The 24,361-nt window shown below is 46.3% G+C and overlaps 1 protein-coding gene across 1 annotated transcript in view; it reads left to right on the forward strand.

Annotated features, from left to right (window-relative positions):
- The window catches only part of CSNK2A1 (casein kinase 2 alpha 1), a 1,738,971-nt gene that overhangs the window by 1,232,582 nt on the left and 482,028 nt on the right, over positions 1–24,361 (forward strand). The window contains exon 10 of the mRNA XM_044090445.1: positions 16,803–16,904. Within this exon, the coding sequence (XP_043946380.1) occupies positions 16,803–16,904 (102 nt within the window). The remainder of the gene's footprint in view (positions 1–16,802; positions 16,905–24,361) is intronic.

Below are 24,361 nucleotides of genomic sequence, written 5' to 3' on the forward strand. Positions count from 1 at the left end.
TTGTACGTCGGCTCCTATACAAAAGTTTCAGCTTGGCTGTTGCAGCGTGCATGGGACATCAGACGTAAGGCCATAAACCAGGGGCCTTAAATGTGTCATCTGCATGCACAATTTCCAGAGCTTTTCAGCCGCAGACCTACGCATTGTACGATCGCTCCTTCTCAGATGTCGCATCAATTAAGCTAAGTAACCCGTTGGGTTTCTGTTTTTTCTTGTTTTGCCGATTTTTATTGCTTAGGCTTGGTTGTAGCCTTTAGCTGATGTCAGGTAAAAAGGGAAAGTGCCAATGCGGACGCCAGATACGCCATAAAGACGCCCATGATAGGTGTGTTTTTTTGCTTAGGCCGGGAGCACGACCATTCTGCCTGCTCAATTTGTCAATTTGTGCTGAAGATCCTTCATAGCCATTTAGCCGCTTTAACCCTCTATGTAGAAAACCAGCACCTTAAACAGTTAGCCCTTAGAATGGATCCCGCATCGGAGGCTGCATCCGAACCTCCCCGCAAAGTGGCCAAGATTCCAAGGCCGCCTTCGTCTACCGCTTCGCTACCTGACGCCCCGCCAACTGCCGATCTAGGAGTTGAGGAGTGCCCGGCAGATCCTTCTACTTCAGCAATGTCCTTTGAGGAAGCCATTGCACAGCCAACGACAGGCACGTCCTCAAAGCTTACTCATACGCCAACTGCCGTCTATGTCAAGGGGTGAACCAGATTCTGTGGTACCTCCGACCCGGATCCAGACTTCGGAAATGTTGACCTCAAAACCTGACTCCAGGCTGGTTCCTACTTCCACCTCGGCCAAAAAGAAGCAGAAAACCAAGCATACCTCCTCCTCTGCAAAAGCCCTACCAAATTGACAGGCCTTCACTTCCTCTCTCATGCAGGCCTTTATGGCCCTTAGGCCTTCAGCCTTAACCTCCACTACTCTGCCTTTACTGAGTCCTAGGCCTGCATCTGCCTCTATCCTCTCCTACCCATGACCTTTCAGGTTAGAGAGAAAGAGCATGATTCTTTTTTCTTCTTTAGTGGACTCTACTTCATATACATCCCAGGTTGCTTCTCCCCAGGAGTATCCTCCTGATGAAGAATTTGTGGAAGGGGATTCTCTCCCTGAGAATATTACCTTTGGTGAGACCATCACCAAGATGAAAGATTAGTTCAAATGGGATACTTCCCAAGTGACCGACACTCAAAAGAGGTACTTTGAGCTGCTTTAAGTAGAATCCCCCTCCCCTTCGGTTCTACCTGCTTACTTGGATGCCTTTAATTCAGCTTCTAAGGCTCAAGACTCCCAGCCACCGCCCCTTAACCGACCTAACCGCTTCTATAAAGTGCCAGAGGAGCAAACATTCCTAGTTAAACTACCCTTGGCCGACTCAGCTGTGATTCCCACCGCCCCTGATAAACAGTCTTGACTGCTGCCTTCCGCCTCCCTCCTACCCACGGATAAAGATAGCAAATATATGGATAGGATGGGAAAGAAGGTATACACATCCTCCACTTTCTCTTTCAGAGCCATAAGTGATCAGACCCCCATGACCAAGTATGTTCTGGACTTAGTGTCTCAAGCCTCCTCCATGCTGGCTTTTATTCCTGACAGTCCCATTAAGGCTGACATTTCCTCCAAACTGTCCTTGGCCCAACAAGTAGCCAGACACTCCATTAGATGCAGCTACGATGCTGCATAAGCATCTGCTTCTGTCCTCAGGAGATGCTCCTGGCTGAGACTCCAGAATCTACCAGAAGACTACAAGTCCAAGATCTTGGACGCCCCCTCTGGATCACAATTTCCTTTTTGGAAAACAATCTGCAGACCTCTTCAAGAATCTTCAGGAAAAAAGTAAAGAATTACAGGGCATCAAACATCTGCTGGTGTCCCCCATTCCCAAGTATTACAGGAATTACCCTGCTAAAACCACTTTTGTAAGGCGCAACCCTCCACACATAGCTGCTTCCTCTTCCAGATCTAGAAGAGGGGCAAGAAGACCTACCACGTCCAGACCTACTGCACCACCACCTCAGCCCAGACAATCCTTTCAGGACAGAGGAGGTCCCAATAATGCGTGACTGCCCACCTTCCACTTTCTGCATGCCTTACTCACTCTTTCCCCAGTCTGACAAGCAATCACCACAGACCAATGGGTCCTATCCATTATCCAAAAACAGTACTTCCAATCCTGGAAAGAATAACCACCCAGGAAAGGTACCCCCCCCCCCCCAAAAAAAAAAAAAAAAAAAAAACAAATTCACCTCCTGCCACCAGTTTTGTCAGACCTGTTAAAGCTAGTCACCATAGAACCTGACCCCTCAGGACAAGAAGGAAAGGGATTTTACTCCTGTCTCTTCCTGGTCCCCAGAGAAGATGGCCCCTGGAGTCCCATCTTAGATTTCTCCTTTCTAAATCTCCACCTTCAGGTACCCTCCTTCAAAATGCTGTCACTTCCCACTCTGCTGCCACTTATTCCAGCCAAAGCCTTTATGGCCACCTTGGACCTAAAAGACTCCTACCTACACATACCCATCAGGACTTCCCACATATAATTCCTGCATTTCTCTGGCCCTTCCTCTCATTTCCAATTTACTGCCTTGCCCTTTGTTTTATTCACTCCCCCCCCCCCCCCCCCCCGAGTGTTTACAAAGTGCCTAGCCCCAGCCATTGCCTTCTGCAGAACTCAGGGAATCCAGATTTACCCATATCTGGACGACATCCTATTACTAGCAGAGTCAAAAGATATCTTCTCAAGGCATCTGCACTTCACCGTGTCCCTTCTGCAAAATCTAGGGTTCACCGTCAACCTCCCATAATCCTCCTTGAACCCAGACCAGGGCAAGATTTTCCTAGGCTGCAGAATCAGAACGGACAAATTGAAGGCCTTTCTCCCACAGGACAAGGTTCTATCCCCGACTTCCCACTTCAAGGAAATCCTACACTCCCAGAAGGTGATGGCAAGACAATTTCTTCTCCTAGGCTTAATGGCAGCAACCATCCCCATGCTGCCACTCTCCAGAAAGCACATGTGCAAGCTATAGTGGTACCTAAAAAACATTTGGTCCCAACACCTACATCACTTAGAACAGGTTATTCCCCTCCTTCCCTGTCTAAAGACAGAAATCAGCTGGTGGATCCAGCAAGTCCAACTAAACATGGGACTCCCACTACCCCCCAGACCAAACAGTGCATACAGATGTCTCAGATTTAGGTTGTCTCACTGGCATCCTATAGGGTTCAGGAAAAGTGGCACCCTTCTCTACTGGCCAAACACATCAATGTCAGGGAAATGACAGCAGTCTTCCTAGCTCTAAAGACCTTTATTCCCCTTTCTTGTACCAGGGGTGCTTCTGATAGTGACTGACAAATACAACTGTTATGTGGTACCTCAGCAAACCGGGAGGAACAAAGGCCTATCAGCTGTGCAGACTGACCCTGCTGATATGGACCTAACCTCTTGCCACAACTTGGTCCTGCAGGCGAGTTGCATCACCTCGCAGAACAAGTAAGCAAGCACATCTCCTAAGCAGGACTTCCACTCCACAACACAAATGGATGCTGGACAGGAAGGTCTTCCTAGACAGTCCACTGGTGGGGTACTCCACAAATAGACCTGTTTGCCTCCCCCAGAATAGGCACCTGCAGATCTTCTGCTCAAAGACCTACTCCCCTGCAGCATGGAGAGTGGACACTTTCAGCATCTCTTGGGAGGGATCCTGCAGGGCTTTGTAGAATCCTCTTCAGCATCCACCACTCTCCCACAACTAGAATACTGCAACATAGGAATAGAAGGACATAGAATAGTTGTGTAAAGTCTTACCATAACCATAGATGTCCTCTTCCATGTTGCAGTATTCCTTCCTACCCACCATTACCCCTAATTCATTCTCTTTTATTCCCAGCCAATACCTGGACCTATCTATGCTAGTGAAAGACTCCAAGGCCGCACACACGTCCACACTGGCATTCCTCCTGCTGGGCCTTCTCTACCTGCTGGCCTTCAAGTTCTGAGGGTTGTGCGTGCAGACGTCACATTTAAAGGCCCTGGTTTATGGCCTTACGTCTGACATCCCACACACGCTGCAACAGCCAAGCTGAAGCTTTTGTATAGGAGCTGGTGTACGAGTTGCCTGAGGGCAGGAAATCCCAACGTATGAGTTGCCTGAGGGCAGGAAATCCCAACGTATGAGTCGCCTGAGGGCAGGAAATCTTGACGTATGAGTCGCCTGAGGGCAGGAAATCCCACAAGTAGAATACTGCAACATGGAAGAGAAGGACGATTTTACACAACTATTCTTTACTCATGTATCAAATCTAATATTTGCTTTTTGACTTTACTTGGGGGAGCTTGTTAGCTGAGAGTACCATTTAAACCACCTGTTCCCCAATACGACCTCAGCTTTGTCCTGGAGAAATTGACATGTTCCCCATTTGAACCAGTGTCAATTCCGATCTAAAGTACCTGTCTTGGGAGACTTTGTTCTTGGTGGCAGTTGATCAACCAGTAATGTTTGAGCTACTGGCCCCGTCTTCTTGGTTCGCCTACCTAATTTTGTACAAAGGTTACAATATTTTAAGAACAAATCCAGCCTTTATGCCAGAAATTGCTTCAAGCCTTAAATTCATCCAGTCCAAAAACCTTGTCTTTTTTTCTTGAGTTCTCCAACAAGGGTGAATGTAAGTTACATTGCTTAAACATGGACAGGAGGTTGGCATAATGGTTAAGGTGTTTGCCTTACAGACACAAGGTGCAGGGTTTGATTCTTGCATGGTATAATTGGCGAGGCTTAAAGTAGCTCACAAAGCCAGTTAACCTAGTACTAATCCATGAACCTAAATACTTTAGGGGAGGGTTGGCATAATGCCTAAAGGGCTTGCCTCACAGACACAAAGTAGAGGATTTGATTCTCACCTTTGAGAGAAATTACTAAGCTTAAAATGGCTGAGAAGGGTAGCTAGCTTGGTACCAGCCTATGAACAGGCAGCTGTAATTCTGCATGCATAGAATGAAAGTTCATTGAAAGATCAGCTTTTTGTTACAAGTAGAGTGAACCAAAAAAATATCCAAAATCACCTTGTCTAGGTGGCTTTTTGACCATTACATACTGTTGCTCTTTTAGTAATAGGGTTTTACTAGGTAAATCTAGAGCTTATTCAACAAGATTGTTGTCCGCGTCTTTAGCCATTTTTAGAAATTTTTTTTATGGATGATGTTTATGCGTGTTTTTGCAGGGTGCAGACAAAGGGTTAGCTGAAGAGCCAGCATTCTCTGAAGTATTCTGTCATGATACTACCCAAGACATTCAGCTGGAGAGACTGTCTTGCTGATCGAAGTTGGGCGAAGAAGATATGTAAAATACAAATATGATGTACTTGCTATAATGTTAGATCTACATCTTATTCCATATCAAGACACTTCTGCTTGGCCCACTGTTTCCCCTCTCCTGTTTCTATTCTCATTGTACTGGCATAGTCAACCTTACCCGGAGGCCTTTTAAAGGGCTCCGATTTTTTCTACTGAGGTAGGAGTGTTAGACATTCTTAGCCTTAGGCAAACTAAGAACAATCAGCCTTTAGTTTCCTTGCTTCTCCTTAGAGCTTTTCAGATAGTGTCTGAGGTCACACTGTTGAGGTGACTATCAGAATGCACTACTTTTTTGCTATATAAAATAGCAATATCCATTCCACACAGTGTTGGCTTTCTTAGCCTTTCGTTGATTTTTGTAATGTTCTTCTATTCATATGTTGCTGTATCCGTAACACATGGGAGTTTGCCTCTGGTCGACTTGCGTATATCCAGACATTTTACAAAAGATGCTACTGCAAGGATGGGTGTGACGTCCTGTGTCTCTGCGGATGTACACCATAAACAGACTGGTACAAAAGGATGTCAGCACACACCTACCTCAGAACTTCTCTGCTGCCTGTTTGACTACCATCTCCGGTCATCACTCCTTCAGAAAAGTGAACTCCTCTCATCAGACTTCAGGTAAGTGTCCCATAGAGGTTTTTGATTATCCTTTTGCTACTGCTTTGGGGTTTCATTTCAGGTAGAAAGGGCAAGTGTAGGTGTGCAAGACAGATTCCACATAAGGATTCGCATGAGCTATGCCTGTTTTGTTTATGCCAAGAACACGACCATGCTGTTTGTAGTATTTATCAGACCTTCATCCCCAAAACCCTTGGAAGTCATCTAGCAGCTTTAAATCTTTAGAGAACCAGCAGCTCACATCTGACTAAAGCTATGGATCCGATGTTGGGTTCCTCGGATGAGCCGCCAGTAAAAAAGGCAAAAAAAGTTGTGGCCTGAACAGACTGCTGCGCCCTCTATTCCGGCAGTACCTCTCGAGGCCAGTGAAGGCCCGGAGTCTGAGACGGAATCCTCGTTTCTTCCTTTTGCGGGAACCTAGGAGATGGCTGTCAAAGAAGCTACTGGCACATCCCAGAGGGAATCGCAGGCATCTGAATCAGTTGCCGGTGGGGGGGCTAGGTTCATCATTTCCAAGGTGTTGTGCTGGGGTCTCAAATTGTAGTTCACAAGGATGTTTCCTCAGACATTGCGGCCCTCCATCACTCCACCGCATCTCTGATACCTCTTAGTCTGCGTCCCACACGAAGAAGCAGAAGACTAATCTAAGGGGGCGGTGAAAGCCAACACTTTCTGGCTAGGCTTACAGATGCCCTCGGGCAGATAGCCTAGTACTTACCTATGAACCTAAACATCTTGCTCCTTTTCCGATGCCCACACCCTCCGACCAGCTACCTGACTGGGCAGGCCATTACTCATGGCCTTCTAAATGCTTTTCTTGCCTTACGCCAGGCCCCTACTGTGTCTACACCTAAGGGTAAACTTGTTTCCAACGTCTCAACTAAAGAGGATTCATCAGGGGATGAATCTCTTACTTGTACTTCATAAATGGGTTCTCCTCTGGGGTATTCTTCCCCAGAGGAGGAGGAGTCCAATAGAACAGAGTCCCCCGGGGAAGCTATTGCTCAGATGAGACTTTTTCAAGTGGGACAGCAGCTAGGTCACAGAGACCCAAAAGAGGTATGACCTTTTACAAATGGAGTCTCCTAACCAGTCTGCTGCACCTCCACTGCACCTTGCTTTCTTGGATACCTTCCTGGCTGCTTCAAAAAACCCAGATTCCTAACCGCCTGCACTCAAACGCCCAGACAAGTTTTACAAAGTCCCTGTGGATACAGAATTCCTTTACAAAGCTCCTTCTGCAGACTCTTCCATCATTGCTGTGGCTGCAGACAAAACCTCCAAGATGTTCTTCGTGTTTCACTGTTGCAGTCATCACCTGTGGGTTATCCCTGCTGTGGTAGCCCTCAGCCGGGCCGAATATCAGAGTCAATATTTTTGTGCGCCAGCTGCTGTCGCCTGTAGTCTGATGTCAGGTCATCAGTACTATAAAGCAAGGCAGCCAACATCATTACGTCAGTCTTTCTTGCCGTGGAGCCCGTAGCAGAAGCAGTTTGCATGAGTGCCGGTCAGTCGCTACCAGAAGTAGAATTTCAGCAGTAAACGTCTAAAGCTAAGTACACCGTTGGGGACCCTTTTTTCTTGCTCTAACCAGTGTCCAAAAAAAGTTAACAATGGTCTTGCCTGTGGAAAACAGATCACACACAGAGGCTTTCATTCTTACTGCATCACTTGTTTAGGCCCAGACCACAACATTACTCGTTACAGGTTCTGTGCCCGCTTTAATGCGAGAACCATTTGTCGTAGAGCTCTTTTTGTAGACTATTTTCGTATTCCGTCTTCGAATTCTGACATGACGTCTGTCAGCCAACAATCCGACAACATTCCAAAAAAACATAAAGATATAGACAGGCCACACAAGGCTAAGCCTTCCAACGACACTACTGCTGAGCAAGTCCGGTCTCTGGAATTCAGTGTGGTGCTTTGGCAGCCCCTAATGCCCAACTCACTTTCTACGCAGGCCTCTGCCGAGACCCTTTCGGAGTCTGATATGCCACAGAAATCCACTTTGTCTTCCAAGCCTTTGGCTGTCTCTGTCTCAGTTTGGTCCTGAGCCACGATTCTGGCACTGGATTCCGAGGAGGTCATTCGCACTATTGATTCTAGACAAAAAAAAGACGTCTTCTCTTCCGACTACCGTTTCTCAGAGACCAATGGATTCCCTCAGGCCTCGAAGCCAGGCCACTCCTAGAAAATTTGCTTCTAGCCACCATCTTGCTACTGCTCCCCCACCCCAAGCTCAAATGCTTAAAATGGCGGAGGATCTCATCTCCCTTATCCGAGGTACTCAGGCCCCCACTCCAAAAAGGAAAAAGGCTTCCTTCTCCAGAAATTGGCAGACCAAGAGTGTGAGGAATCTGATTATTCTGCCTTTGAAGAGGAACAGCAGCCCTTAACTGTTTGAGGATTCAGATGCAGAGGACTGCATCCCCTCTGCCTCCCCTCCAGAGGACCTCTCCTTCGGGGAAACCCTTCACTCCCTCAGGGAACATTTTCAGTGGGAATCTCAGGACTACCCACAGTCAAACAGCTTAGAGAGTTTCTAGACCTGCCCCAGCACAGACCCTTGGCCATCTCACCTATTCTAGAAGTGGTGGATGATGTTTTCCTTGAATCCAGTTTAGCCCCTGATGCCCTGCCTCCTGCTCCAGCAAAACTTGACCGGTACTACAGATTACCGGATTCTCACAAATACCTGTACAGGAGGAACCCTGCTGCAGACCCCAAGGTCATTACACAGAGACCCAAAGGAGTTGAGTAGTTCTGCCAAAAATCCTCTTCCTTCTGACAAAGAGAGAGGCTCTGGACATATGGGGTAAAAACATATACACCTCTGCAACCTTAGCTATCCGGGCACTCTGTTGTCAGTTCCATATGCTAAAATATCAACACACTTTGTAACAATTAAAACAGAAGATTGCTATCTCTCCTGACGGTGCCAACTCAAAGGAGCTGGCAAAATTACTATACTCTGCTTGTCAAGTGGCCAAGCACTCATTGTAATGTAGATATGACGCCCTAGAAGCCTCTAGCAGGGCAGCAGTGATGGGATCTTTTATTAGAAGACATGCATGGCTGAAGGAATAACCTCTCCCTGATCATGTCAAGTCTAAACTTATTGATGCACCCTTTGATGAGGAACGCTTGTTTGAGGAAAAAGCAGAAGAGGTGCTTAAAAAGATGGAAGACAAAGCAAAATCTATGCAAACAGTAAAAGATTTCTTTCAAGTTCAGCCACCTAGATTCAGCAGGAATTTCCCCTCTAAGCACTGGGCCTTCCCTGCACCCAGCAGATAGGGCAAAAGTAAGCCCTTTAGGGACAGGACATCTAGGCCCCCTGTCCCAGGGCCAGCAAAGAAGCAAACAGTGGACCACTTCCGCCTCTAAGGCAGGGAGTTCTAAGCCAAGCTTCTATGGTAAGCACTCAGTGACTGTCCCTCCCTCCTCTGCCCTCCTTTCACTCATCTAAAACAAAGAGGAAGGCTCATCCTCTTCAAGGACAATTGGGTCTCTATAACCAAGGACCAGTGGTACAGATTCACCTTCAGTGAGCTCCCTATTCCAAGAGGGTACCCAGACCTCCCCCCAAACCAGTGGGCAGAGGCATTAAAACAGGTAAAAACACTTGTATCCCAGGGGACAGTAGACTCTGTCCATCCGGATCAAGCAGGAAAAGGCTTTTACTCCGGACTATTCCTTGTTCCTAGAAAGGAGGGCACTTGGTGCCCCATCCTGGATCTATTCAAACTGAACACCTCCCTGATGGTCCCCAGATTCATAATGCTAACTTTGCAGCAACTCCTGCCTATGCTCGCAAAATGCCCGGCTGGTCACACCAGACCTAAAAGATGCCAAACCTCCACATCCCCATCAGGGAATCGTGAGGAAAATTCCTGTGCTTCAGAGCAGGCAATCGGCACTTTCAGTTGTTTGCACTGCCCTTTGGCTTATCTACTGCTCCCAGAGTATTCACCAAATGCTTGGCCCCGGCTGTAGCATTCCACAGACAGAGAAATGTACAGATTTTACCCTTACCTGGTTGACTGACTCATTCAGGTGAACCACAAAGAAAAGTTGCTCCAGGATCTTTTCTTTGTCAAAAAACCCCTAACTTCCCTAGGGTTCACCATCAATGAGAAAAAAGTCAAAACAAAACCCCACCAGGGTGATTGTTTTCCTGGGGGCTGCGCTAGACACAGCAACCCTAATGGCCTTCATGTCCCCAGAAAAGCAGAGCTTCCTGCCTCTCTACCTCACCCAGCTGGCTTCCAGAAGTCACCGCACTGTGAGGAAGTTCCTGCAAGCCCTGGGTTACATGGCATCTTGCATCCTTCTCATCCCTTTCGCCAGGCTTCACATGAGAAAGTTTCAGGAGTACTTAAAGAACCTTTGGTGTCAGCACTCTGTCCCTAGAGACCACTCTCTCACTGATCCCTTGCATAAGGGACGAATTTCTCTGGTGGGTAGAGGCCTGTGCCATGAACAAGGCTCTTCCCTTCATCCTCTACCCTTCCGGCCAGACCATCACTGGCACCTCAGACATAGCTTGGGGCACTCACCTAGCAGGCAGGTGTACCCAAGGCCTTTGGAATGCCCAACAACTTCACTTGCACATCAACCAGAAAGAAATGATGGCAGTGCAAAATGCTTTGACGTCCTTCCAACCCCATCTTAGGCCAGGGGTCCTCCTTAGAAAAACAGACACCACAGTAATGTGGTACATCAGCAAGCAGGGGGCACCCAATTTTACCCCCCGTGCAGGTTAACCATGAGTCTTTGGCTTACAGACACCTCCATGGGGCTACACCTAATTACCCAGTACTTACTAGGGACAACACACTGGCAGACCACCCAAGCAGAAACTTACTAGACCCCCACAAAGGGCAGCTCCACAGGGAAATCTCTCTGCAAATCGCCCAGGAGTGGGGGACCCCGGAGGTGGACCTCTTTGCCTTGCACCTCAACCACCAGCTGCCCAAGTTTGGTACCAGGGAGGTATCACCTATCATGAAGGTGGATGCCTTGACCTTCCCCTGGAGCACCCTCTTTTTGTGTACACACCCTCCTCTGCCCCTTATTCCCAAATTTCTGATCAAAATAAGAGAGGAGAGACCAAAGGCCATCCTCATCACTCCAAATTGGTCCAGACAGCATTGGGTACCCCCTTACTACGCAGTTTGACCTTACAGCCCCCGAAGTTGCTTCCCCTAAGGTCAGACTTCTTGACCTGAGAGAAGGGGAAGGTACTGCACCCAGACCTACAGACTCTCAAACTTTTAGCATGGATTATACACTAAAAACTAAGAAGTCGTCACTGTTAAGCAAACAGGTCCTGGACATCACAGAGGCCAGAAGGCCCAGCACAAGAAAATCGTATACAGGAAAATGGAAAAGATTCTGCTCCTGGAAACAATCTCAAGGGGGCAGTACCTCCCAACCTTCCATCCCTCTCATCCTGGATTACTTAGCAGAGTTGCTCAATAGTGGCCTCTCCTTCTGTATTAAAATCCATGCCTCGGCCATCTCTGCCCATTATGATTCACTCACCCCTCTTCTCCCATCCTTTGATTAAGCAATTCCTCAGAGAGGCTTCTAATATCAGGCATCCCAGAAGACTTCGTACTCCACCCTGGGACCTGAATTATGTGTTAGAAAAAGTAACCTTGCCTCCTTTCAAACCTGCCACTTCAACAGAACTGAAATACCTCTCCTGGAAGACTGCCTTCCTGCCAGCTATCACCTCAGCCAGAAAGGTCTCAGAACTTCAGGCTCTCATGGCTGTCGAGCCCTTCATAATTTTCCATGCAGACAGAGTTTCCCTGAGGACTAATCCCTCCTTTATGCCCAAGGTCATAGCTGATGTGACCCTTAACCAGTCCATAAACCTTCCCACCTTCTTTCCTAACCCTCAAAACAAGGGGGAAAGACTTCTACACTCACTAGACATGCACAGACAGCTCAGATACTATCGGGACCTCACTAAGCCATTCAGAAAAACTGACCAGCTTCTTGTAAGCTTTGCCCCAGGGACAGAGGGGAAGCCCATCTCCAAACAAATCATTTCCAAATGGATTTTACACTGTATCCATTTTTGTTACGGACTACATGGGAAACCCATCCCAAAGTCGATCCGTACCCACTCCACTAGGGCAACCTCCACTTCCACTGCCTTTCTCAGAGGAGTACCTACCAGGAACATCTTGGAAGTGGCCACCTGGACCTCTGTCCGTACCTTTACAAAGCATTATCACCTACCTCTTTTTTCTAAGTCTAGGGCAGGGTTTGCCTCTACAGGGCCTCCTGACCAGTACCTAGGACTCTGCCTATCATTCGACCCTTTACCTCAGCTTTGGGAATCCTCCCACAGGTGATGACTGCAACAGTGAAACACGAAGAACATAGTACAGTTACCATAAATGTAGATGTTAGTGTATTCACTTTTGCAGTCTTGATTTCCCTCCCTCCCCCATTTAAGATCTTTCCCTAGGCGGACACTTGCTTCCCAAGGTGGCTCTTAGCTAGCAGAACCACTTCTGTCTTTTTCCTTGTGCTTCTGACGGGTTAGGGCCAGAAAAACTAATGCAATGACATTGGCTGCCTTGCTTTATAGTACTTATGACCTGATGTCAGACTACAGGTGACAGCAGCCGGTGCAGAAAAACATGGACTCTGGTATTCGGGCCGGCCGAGGGCTACCACAGCAGGGATAACCCACAGGTGATGACCGCAACAGTGAATGCACTTTTGAACATCTACATTTATGGTAAGTGTACACAGCTGAATTTTACTCCCTTCCACCTCCCTCCGACAAGGAGAGCAGATTAATGGAGCACCTAGGGAAAAGTCTACACAACTTTTACCTTAGCAGTGAGAGCCATTAACTACCAGACTCGCATGGCCAAATACTCCCTGGCTCTGCTTTCTGATGTGACTAAACAGTTGGGGGACCTCCCTGACTCCCCGGCCAATGCTATAATCTATTCTCTACTGAATTCCTGCATTCATGTAACTAAGCATTCGATCAAGTGCAGTTATGATGTGGTTGAGGCCTCATCTAGGGCTGCTGCCTCAAGGTCTGTCGAGATATTTCTGGCTTAGGTTGCAGCCTCTCCCTCATGACATCAAGTCTAAACTCCTAGACGCTCCTTTGGACAACAAAGCTTTGTTTGGTTCAGCAGCTGCTGAACTTTAAGGCCCTTCAAGTGAAGGGTAACTGTAGGATCTGAGAAACATTTTTGTCTTCCCATTTCCACGCTTTCAAAGGAACTACCCTGCCAAAACCACCTTTGAGAAGGCCCGCCAGACAAATGCCAACCAAGGCAAAAAAGATTCCAGGAAACAGTCCTCCTCCAGGCCTGCTCCCAAACAGCCCTTTCAGGCTAAGCCTGCTAGCCTGTGACTACCAGGCATTGGATCCAGACACCCCTCTTTCCAAGCATCTCTTTCACTCTGACTCTCTCTCCCCCCTTTCGTCCTTGCTTGGAATCAGGTTACCCAGGACTCTTGGGTCCTCTCTCTAATATAACAGGGATACTTTGACATGGGGAAACCAAGCCTGCTCTCAAAGGCATTCCACAAGCCTCTCGAGACCAGCTGACTTCCTTTCCTCCTGTTTTTCAGGAACTCTTCACATAAAGAACAATACAAGAAATCCCTCCTCATGCAAGAGGAAAGGGATTTTTCTCCAAGATGTTCCTGGTTCCCAGGAAAGATGGTCCCTGGAGACCAATCTTGGATTTGTCCCATCTCAACACCTTCCTCCAAGTACCCTCCTTTTGGATGTTCACTCTGCCTACCCTCCTTTCCCTGATTCTCCCCCAGGCCTTCTTGGTATACTTGGATGTAAAGGACACCTACTTGCACATCCCAGTCCATCCCCTCTTCAGGAAATTCCTCTGCTTCTCAGTGGGGTCTGCACACTTTCAGTTCTGTGCTTTACCGTTTGGTCTTTCTGTGGCCCCAAGAGTGTACACAGCGTGCCTAGCACCAGTCATGACCTTTGCCAGAACAAGGGGAATCCAACTCTTCCCCTATCTAGACGATATCCTAATACAGGCCCCATCAGTTCCAATGGTCCTACAACACCCAGACTTCACTATTTCCCTCTTGAAGTCTAGGGTTCATGATAATTCTCAAAAAATCATCCTTGAATACCCTCACAGGATCATGTGTTGCTGGGGTGCAGGATCCTAACAGAAAAATGGCCAGTTTTCCCCCAGAAAAAAATTCTCTCACTTTTTATTTCAGAGTTACTCCCTCTCAAAGCACTGTTGGCCAGGGAGTTTCTCAGGCTCCTGGGATTCATGGCCTCCACCATCCCCATGGTACCCATGGAAAGCTTTACATAAGGAAGTTCCAATGGTACTTGAACAGTCTGGAAAAAACACCTGCACCCCCTGGAGTTCATGGTTCCCATGATTCCATGCCTTTCTAGGAAATTGAATTGGTGGATAGCCCAGATAAAGGCCAACCTAGACCTGTCCCCCCAAGCAGGACCTGTTCACAGATGCTTCAGACAGGATGGGAAGCAACCTTAGGGGAGTGGAGAGCGAGAAACTCATGGACCCTCACTCAACAGAAAGAGCACACTAATATCAAGGAAATGAGAGCCTTGATATTAGCCATGCAAATTTTCAAGGATCATGTCCTACCAGGCATGCGGAGGTGTTACACAGACAATACCACTGTGCTGTGGTACATCAGCGAACAGGGGGGACAAGGTCCTACCTCCTGTGCAGGTTGGCCCTGTAAGCATGGGAAATCACCCTAGAGAAACAAGTCAACATCCAAGCCATCTACATACCTTCACTTCAGCAGACAGTGTGATGGCAGATACTCTTAAGCAGGACCATGACTCAATCTCATGAATGGATATTAAATGGGGATGTGTTCCTGGACCTAGTCCATCGATGGGGTATTCCGGATGTGGATCTGTTTGCTTCCCCTATGAACAGACCGCTTCCAGCCTTCTGCGCCAGGGTGCCACATCCCAAAGCGTGGAAGGTGGATGCTCTCTCATTCCCTTGGAAGGGGATGTATGCTTATGCTTTCTGCCCCGTCCCTCTCATACAAAAAGTTCTGCTGAAAGTTCCGAAAGAATAACCACAGATCTTGTTGGTGACTCCCTATTGACCAAGGCAGCATTGGTTCCCCCCATTACTCCATCTAGCCAAGGGCAGTCACCACAAGTTACCCCACCGGATGGACCTACTCACAGAAGGGGGAACACTCTTACACCCCCAACTGTCAACTCTGAATCTTACTTACTGTGTGGGTGATAGGGCTTAGATTCCCTTCAGGCACCTATATATGGAGGACATGCTTCAGATTCTGCAGGAGGCCAGAAAACCAGCTACCAGGAAATCTTATCTTTCTAAGTGGAAGAGATTTTCTGTGCGTCAAAAACACAATTTGCAACCACTGGCAGTATAACCGCCAGTGGTCTTGTCTTACCTATGTGAATTGATGAAGTCTGGACTGTCTTATTCTTCAATCAAGACCCACTTATCTACCATCTCAGCTTGCCTGCCACTCACTCCCACCTCTGGCTTCTAGGTTAGAAGTTGAACTATTTTTGAAAGGGGTTCTGCACCTTAGACTTCCAAGGAAGCCCATTCCGCCCCCTTGGGATCTAAATTTCGTTCTGGAGAAGTTGACACTACCATCCTTTGAGCCAGTGAAAGACTGCTGTCTCCAATATTGTACATGGAAAACTATACTCTTGGTGGCCATTACTTCAGCCAGAAGGGTTTCTTAACTACAAGCCCTTATGGCCTCCCATCCATTTACTTTTTTCCATAAGGACAGGGTGTATTTACATACTAACCCAACCTTCATGCCCAAAGTGGCCAATGAGCTGTCCTTAAATCAGGCCATCAACCTTCCGACCTTATTCCCTTCACCCCAAAACCCAGCTGAAAGGAGCCTACATTCCTTAGATGTACACAGACAACTCTGATACTATTTGGCAAAGACCAAATCCATCCGTAAATTGGATAGGCTCTGTCTCCTACCACACCAAAGAACCCTGGGACACCTTGCTTCCAAGCAAAACTGCATCTACTTGGGTTTTCAAAACCATCTCCTTTTGCTGTACAGCCCGTGGCAGAAGGCTTCCCAGTAAAGGCATACTCCACTAGGGCAGTGTCCTCCTCTGGGGCTTTTTTCGAGGGTTTGGATACAGCTGCCATTTTAGAAGCAGCTGTATGGTCCTCTGTCCATAACTTCACCAAACACTACAAGTTGGACATCGTTTCTAGAGCCAGGGCAGGTTTTGCCAGAGGCATTCTTTATGGCTTTGTGGAAGATGCTTCTATCCCCCCCCCCCCCCAAATCTTAATAACAGGAGCTTTTGCACACTCCCTTGTATTATGGATACAGCAGCCTATGAATAGAAGGACGTAGTATTGTTATGTAAAATGTTACCATAACTTGAGAGGTCCTTTTCTTCTATATGCTGCTGTGAGTCTGCCTTCCCCTGACACTTGCCTGACTCCTGAGTACCCACTCCGTAGTCACTGATTCCAGCAGCATACAGTTCTGAAGTAGGTGTGTGCTGACGTCCATTTTGTAACAGACGTCTGTTTATGGCCAACATCCCCAGAGAAAGATGCAGGATGTCACGCGCACCCTTGCAGCAGCATCTGTCTGTTGTAAAATGGCTGGACATATGCGAGTTGACCAGAGACAGACTCCCTTGTGTTATGGATACAGCAGCATATGGAAGAGAAGAACATCTAAAGTTATGGTAAGATTTTACACAATACTTTACATGGATCTTTGGAACAGCGTACATAATGAAGCAAATGTTTTCTTTCTCTTGCAGATGTACGATTACAGCTTGGATATGTGGAGTTTAGGCTGCATGCTCGCCAGTATGATCTTTAGAAAAGAACCGTTTTTTCATGGGCATGACAACTACGATCAGGTACGGTTCATCTACAGTTATTGCAGTTGTGAAATAGCAGTCAAAAGGAGCTTGCGGTTCTTTTTACCATTCCAGATACATCAGCAAAACTCACTGTAATGTGCACAATAACTTACAAATTGCAGTGTCTTTGAGCTGTTGTACTTTAGAATATTTCAGAATCTCTTTCCAGGGTAGGGGGACTGGACTGATTAATTTGTCTGTTTTATAAGGGTGTGTATAATTAGTTGGAATGTTTTGTATGACCGACCTTAATTATTGGATTTTTGGTGTAGGAAAAAGCGAGTCTTATTTTCTCCTAAAGGTTAGTGTAGTTTTGCTTAATTTTTAGATTGTGATGCAGAAATGGGGGTGAAATAAAGTTTGTGGATGTTTTTTAGAGTGATGTATAATAGAAAATTAGTGCATGTTCACTGTGTTTCCACTTTAAAATGGAAATGCAGAACACAATAAATTAAGCCTATTGCTGTGTGCTTGTTTTTGAGGAAATGTGCAATTTCAGTTTTTCTGTGTAATATAACTATAAGTACCTTTGAAGGAGACAGTGCTTACTAAAAGATATTTTCTGTTAAAATAAATTCATGTTGTAGGCTTTCTTGAGCTGTGAGTGAACATAGATTTTGAAGCGCCTTTCTTTTATGCTACTAGAAGTTACTTAGATCTCCTTTGTGAAGGTCTTTCCAAAGCAGATAATGGCATTTACGTTTACCTACCTACCTTTGCCCCATTTTTTACATGGATTTTTTCTAGACAGTGGCCGTCTTCCCTGCAAGAAACAAGTGCAGGTGTCCCGCCATGCAGGTTGTTGATATAGATGGCACAAGGCTGCCTGGTATATCCTACATTATTCTTTGTTTTCAGGTGTTGCTGAGTATTGTGTGTTTTTTCATGTGTGAGTGTTGCAGGAATCATCATTAGAGGAATTTTTGCTACGTGTGAGACCAGTATTCAGTGTCTCTTCCTGAGCTGTGCCCCCCACGTAGACAAGCTGATTCTACTCTCCTAGGAGTATTGGCACATTTCCTGGTATAAAAATAGTATCTATCCATACTCTTTAGTGCTTTTTTGCTTCAGTCCATCATTTTGGCTTAAGGTTCTTGGAATTGAGCAGATTAAGTACTGCAGTGTGGATCTTGTTCATTACTTACCTCTTGTATTGCCAGGAAAGTCTTTTGTTAGCTAGTAGGGGAATGGTTGTCTGTATACTTGTGTGGTCTATCTGCTGTACTAAAAATGTCTCTATGCACATATAAACACTAGAATCCCTGTAGAAATTTCCATTGTTAGTGTGTTTTGGTGAGGGCGTGGGATGTCCTCTCATGACACACACTTTTGCATCAGTACAAAAGCCCTGAGGAAAGTGGACTGAAAGCTGGAGTCCCTGACTCATTAGGCCACTATGTAAAGTAACCCACAACAACTCTCCTGATCACATGTCCCTTTGTAGAAAGTCAGACCCACAGGCAGGTAAACAAACAAGGTGACTGGATGCTGCTTCCTTCCTAGCTGCTCTCATTTTGGTCAGTGGGCATCAGTACCATGAGGGCTGCCTTGTAGCCCCAGCTTAATGCCTGGTATTAGAGGCTTCTGTAGTGCCACTCGGGGGGGGGGGGGGGTGTAGCCCCAGCTTAAATGCCTGGTATGTTCTGCAGTCCTATCTCGCCTTCATTCTTACATATGGGATCGGAGCCGATCCTCCGCTCCGACTCTGCCTGTTTACAAGCTGGAAGACTTCTAGTTGGCTCGTGGCTAGGTAGGTATCCCATTGTGCACCAGCACAATCCCCAGATCTCGTTTGCAACGTCGACGAGTTCGGATGTGCTTCTTCTTGGCTCTGGCTAAGTCTCTCAATTTGTTCAAAATTTTTGGGATAATTCTTCTGGTTTATCTTTGAATAGCATTGTATAGTTATAGTTAGTGTAGTTTTTACAGTTAATATACTTAGTGTTTACTAGTGTGCCATTTGTGTTCAATTTCTTCAAGTACAGTTTGCCTTTGGCCTTATAGTACTGGGTATCCTGTGTGCCAGTTTTTTCTTGTAATGTATTTGTTTCATATTAGATATTAGTAATCGTAGGTGCCTTTTGCGCTCAGTAGGCTGTGTGTATTGTTAGATAGTTAAGTCATAATTTTAGCGTTTTTTCCACCTGCTAATTTTTCTTATTAGTGTTGCAAACAGAACCAGGCTCTGTTCACTTTGTTAGTAATTTAGTGTGCCAACAGAACGAGGTTCTGTTCACCTTGTTAATAATTTCAACAATTTAGACTTATTCCTGTTTGGGTGTGTGCGAGACTCTCTCTAATTGTTTCTGTACTAGGTCTGATGTTCTTCATCTCACATTGCTGCAGTCCTTACACTTGGGTAGTCCGCTGTCCTCGGTCGGCCCGAATATCAAAGTATAAGGCTGACGTCGGTCAAGGTGCATTTGATTGACATCAGGACGTCAGGGTACAAATGCGCATGACCGACGTCATATCCTCAGTCTTTTTTGCCGCATGGTCCGATGCAGAAGCAGCATTGCAAGTGCCGGTTGGCGTTCTGAAATTTTTCGATTTCGGAGTTTCAGACCGAGTCAAAGTTGGCTAAGTACCCCGTTGGGGAATATTTTAGTTTTTTCTTGCCTCAGTGGTTTACCGGATGTCAGAAAAAGTGAATAATTGTATTTCTTGTGGGAAACAGATACCGCATAGAGACTATCATACTTTGTGTATTCCTTGTTTAGGGCCTGAGCACGACGTTGTTGGGTGTCGCTCTTGTGCTAGATTCAATAAGCACACTATAAAGAGAAGGTTAGATTGTGCCAGGTTAGTCTTCGGGAAGCGGTGCAATTATAAAATGCCGTCGGATGCTCCGACGCCCCCTTCTTCAAAGAAGCGCAAGGACAAAGCAGTTAAGCCTAGGCTAGAAGAACCGTCCGTACCGGACGCCGGTTCTTTAGAGGTGTCGGTGGAGCCGGTGGTTCCACCGGAGGTTTCTTTGGGACCCCAGGGAGAGCCTTTGTTATTGCAGGATGTGGCCTCTCAGGAGGCAGGTCAGGCTGATGGGGCTTCTCAGGTTACTATACTCCCCTCCCTTCCTAGGGTGGTTAGGCCCTCTCCTTCTGTTTCCAAGGCTTCTCCCAGAGGCAGGCCAGGTTTAGCTTCAGTTGGTGTCACCCCTAGTTCTTCAGGAACTGTGCCCAAGAAGCATATGCTTAAAATGGCAGAAGATTTGATTACTTTGATTAGGGGTTCTTTGCCCCCTCCTGATAAGAGACCTAGGGTGGAGCCTGAGCTAGGAGTTTTGAGCAGGCTTGGATGTTTCAGAGTCTTCGGCTGAAGACTTGCAGGAGTATTCTCCTTATTCTGATTCTGATGTGGATGATTCTACTCCTTCTGCTTCTCCTCCTGAGGATTTTTCTTTTTCAGAAACTCTTCATTCCATGAGGGAGCATTTTAAGTGGGAAGGTCAGGACTTCTCTGATTCCAGGAAAAGGCTTAGGGAATTTTTGTTTTTACCCCAGCATAGGCCTTTGGCTATACCTCCTGTTTTGGATGTGGTGGAAGATGTTTTTACAGAGGCTTCTCTTAATCCTGATTCTTTGCCTCCTGCTCCTGTTAAACCGGATAGGTATTACAGGGTGCCTGAAGCTCATAAGTATCTTTTTAAGAGTCCTAGGGCAGACCCAGAAACTGTTAGTCAGGGGCCTAAAGGTGTTAAGGCTTCTTTTGTCAAGAATCCGGTTCCTACGGATAAAGAGGCCAGGGCCTTGGATAGATGGGGAAAGAAAGTTTATACTTCTTCCACTCTAGCTATGAGGGCTTTGAATTGCCAGTTTCACATGTTGAAATACCAAAACTATCTCCTTTCACAATTGAAGTCTAAGGTTGATGCTCTGGCGGAAGGTATTGATTGTAAAGAGTTACAAGATTTAGTACATGTTTCTGAACAGGTGGGTAAGCATTCTTTGCAATGTGGTTTTGATGCTGTACAGGCCTCGCCTAGGGTGGCTGCCACTGGGTCAGTTCTTCGCAGGCACGCCTGGCTGAGGGATCAGAATTTATCTGACCATGTTAAAACAAGGATTTTAGATGCTCCTTTACAATCTGATGTGTTGTTTGGTTCTCCTGTTGAGGCAGTTTTAAAGAAAATGGAAGACAAGGCTAAGTCTATGCAGACTGTTAAAGATTTTTTGCAGGTTCAGCCTCCAAAGTTTAGTAGAAATTGGCCTACTAAGGGGTGGACGACTCCTTCTTATGATTCCCAGTCTAGGGGTAGATCTAGACGTGGTAGGGGCAGAGCTCAGGGCTCTTTCAGGCCTAGAACAGGGAGTTCTCCTGCACAGTCTTCGGGTGAGGGCAGGGGTCAGTCCTTTCGTAAACAGACCCAATGACCTACCTTTTCAGCTGCCAGAGCCTTCTCGCCTGGCAGCACCTTTGGGAGGAAGGTTGGCACTTTTCAAAGAAAATTGGAGTTTAATTACCCAAGACAGATGGGTATTGGATATCATACACCACGGTTACAGGTTTTATTTCCATACCTTGCCTCCTTTCAAAGGCATGCCAGACGTTCCTCCTCAACAAAGAATAGAGGCTCACAAGCAAATTTCTCTGTTACTCCAAATAGGGGCCATACAGCCGGTCCCTATGCCAGAAGTGGGCCTAGGATTTTATTCTCGCCTGTTCCTAGTACCAAAGAAAGGGAACACGTGGAGACCAATTTTGGACTTATCTATCCTCAACACTTATCTGGACATTCCCAAGTTCAAAATGTTGACGTTACAGCAGCTTTTACCTCTGCTGGGCAAAGATCATTGGATGGTAACTTTGGATCTCAAGGAGGCGTATCTTCATGTTCCTATCAGACTGAGTTGCAGGAAGTATCTGCGTTTTCGAGCTGGGACTTCTCATTATCAGTTCTCTGCATTGCCCTTTGGCTTATCTACTGCGCCCAGAGTGTTCACGAAAGTTCTGGCTCCAGTGATAGCTTTCCTCAGGTTAAAAGGAATACAGATCTATCCTTATTTGGACGATTGCCTGATTCTGGCTTAAGGAAGGGACGAGCTTCTTCATCATTTGGATTATGTGATAGCAGTGCTAAGATGCCTAGGGTATTCTGTGAACGAAATAAAGTCCAGTCTAGTACCCTCTCAGGACATGTGCTTTCTGGGTGTGAGACTGAATACAGCATCCCAGATGGCCTTTTTGACCCCGGACAAACAAAAGAATCTTTCCCTTTACTTTCATCAGTTGTCTCATCAGTCCGGGCTGACTGCAGGGACAGTCCTTCAAGCCTTGGGGTTCATGGCATCTTGTATTCTGGTGCTTCCCAATGCCAAACTGCATATGAGGAAGCTACAATGGTATCTCAAAAATGTATGGACACAGCACTGCCAGGATTTGGACACTGTCATTCAAATAATACCTTGCATTCAAAAGGAATTGTTGTGGTGGGCTCAGGAATGTCACCTAAACAAGGGACTCTCTGTGACCCGGCCAGAGGCGAGTCAGATTCTAACGACAGATGCCTCAGACAAAGCTTGGGGAGCTCATCTGAATGGAAAGTGGATACAAGACAAGTGGCCTGCCAGACTACAACATCTACATATCAACTTGAAAGAGATGTTAGCAGTCCAGTTTGCATTAATAGCTTTCAAGGATTTACTTCTTCCAGGGCAGGTGTTGATTCTAACAGACAACACAACTGTCATGTGGTACATCAACAAGCAAGGCGGAACACATTCTTATCCTCTATGCAGGCAAGCAATGATTTTGTGGGAGACTGCTCTCAGTTTACAGCTAAATCTTCAGGCAAGGTTTCTGCCGAGCACAGAACTCCTTAGCAGATGTGTTGAGCAGACAAATTATGGATCCCCACGAGTGGAAATTGGATCCTCATGTATTTCAGAAATTGACAGTGTCATGGGGAACTCCAGACATAGATCTGTTCGCTTCTCCACTAAACCACCAGCTGCCAAAGTTTTGCACAAAAGGTTTCATCCCACAGCTTGGAAAGTGGATGCTCTTTCTTTCAATTGGAGCAATCTTCATGTGTATGCCTTTCCGCCTCTGCCTCTCCTCCCAAAGGTACTACTAAAGGCCAGACAAGACAAGCCAAGGATGATTTTGATAGCTCCAGATTGGCCTCGACAGCATTGGTACCCATTACTGAGAAGCCTGGTACGGAAGCCTCCATGGCCTTTGCCTTCGATTCCACACCTGTTGTCTCAGGAGGACAGTCATTTGCTCAATGTCAAGCTTCACTCTCTGCACCTAACAGCCTGGCATATTCTGTTTTGAACCATAGTGGGCCTCCACTTCCAGCAAGTTTTGAATGTTATTTTGGAAGCTAGAAGGCCTAGTACAAGGAAAGTGTACGCAGATAAATGGAAGAGATTTTTATTTTGGAGTGCAGCAAAGGATTTTGATGTTTCTGAGCCTAATTTAAGTGTGGCTCTTCAATATCTTACTGAGTTACTGGACAAAGGTTTGTCCTTCTCTTCTATTAAGGTTCATGCTGCAACAATTTCGCTCACTATGATTGTGACCCACCATTGTTTTCTCATCCTTTGTTCAAGCAATTTCTTAGAGGGGCAAAGAATATAAGACCCCCACGAAAAGCTCCTACTCCTGCTTGGGATCTCAATTTTGTGTTGGAGAAACTCACTCTACAACCTTTTGAGCCTGCAGCTACTACTGAATTAAAGTTTTATCATGGAAGACTGCTTTTTGTTGGCTATTACCTCTGCAAGAAGGGTTTCTGAGTTGCAGGCCCTTATGGCGGTTGAGCCTTTCTTAATTTTCCATAAGGATAGGGTATCTTTACGTACTAATCCTTCCTTTATGCCTAAAGTGGTTTCTAGTGTGGCTTTAAACCAAACTATTCATTTGCCTACTTTTATGCAAATCCCCAAAATAAAGGGGAAAAGATTTTGCACACTTTAGATGTACACAGGCAGTTGCGATATTATTTGGACAGAACTAAAGGGTTCAGGCAGTCTCAGCAGTTATTTGTTTCTTTTGCTTTGAGTTCTCAGGGCAAGCCTGTGTCAAAACAAACTATTTCTAAGTGGATTGGGTTTTGCATTGCTTTCTGTTATTCCCATCATGGAAAGGAGATTCCAGCTGGGATTAGGCCTCATTCCACTAGGGCTACTGCCACTTCGACAGCTTTTTTGAGGGGGGTGGCAACCAAGGATATTTTGGAGGCAGCTACTTGGAGTTCAGTGCATACTTTCTCTAGGCATTATCTCCTACCACTTTACTCTAAATCCAGGGCTGGTTTTGCCACTGCTGTTTTGCAGGGCATTTTGGTAGCTCCTGCTTCCTTATAGTTTGGCCATCCTCCCTTACCTCTGCTTTGGGATTCTACCCAAGTGTAAGGACTGCAGCAATGTGAGATGAAGAACATAGTACAGTTTTGTACCTACCATAAATGTAGATGTTCGAAGATCCACATTGCTGCAGTCCAATTTACC

This window comes from Protopterus annectens, chromosome 12.part0 (genome assembly GCF_019279795.1).
Source record: "Protopterus annectens isolate FY-2018-M chromosome 12.part0, PAN1.0, whole genome shotgun sequence".
In the NCBI taxonomy this organism is placed as follows: Eukaryota; Metazoa; Chordata; order Ceratodontiformes; family Protopteridae; genus Protopterus; species Protopterus annectens.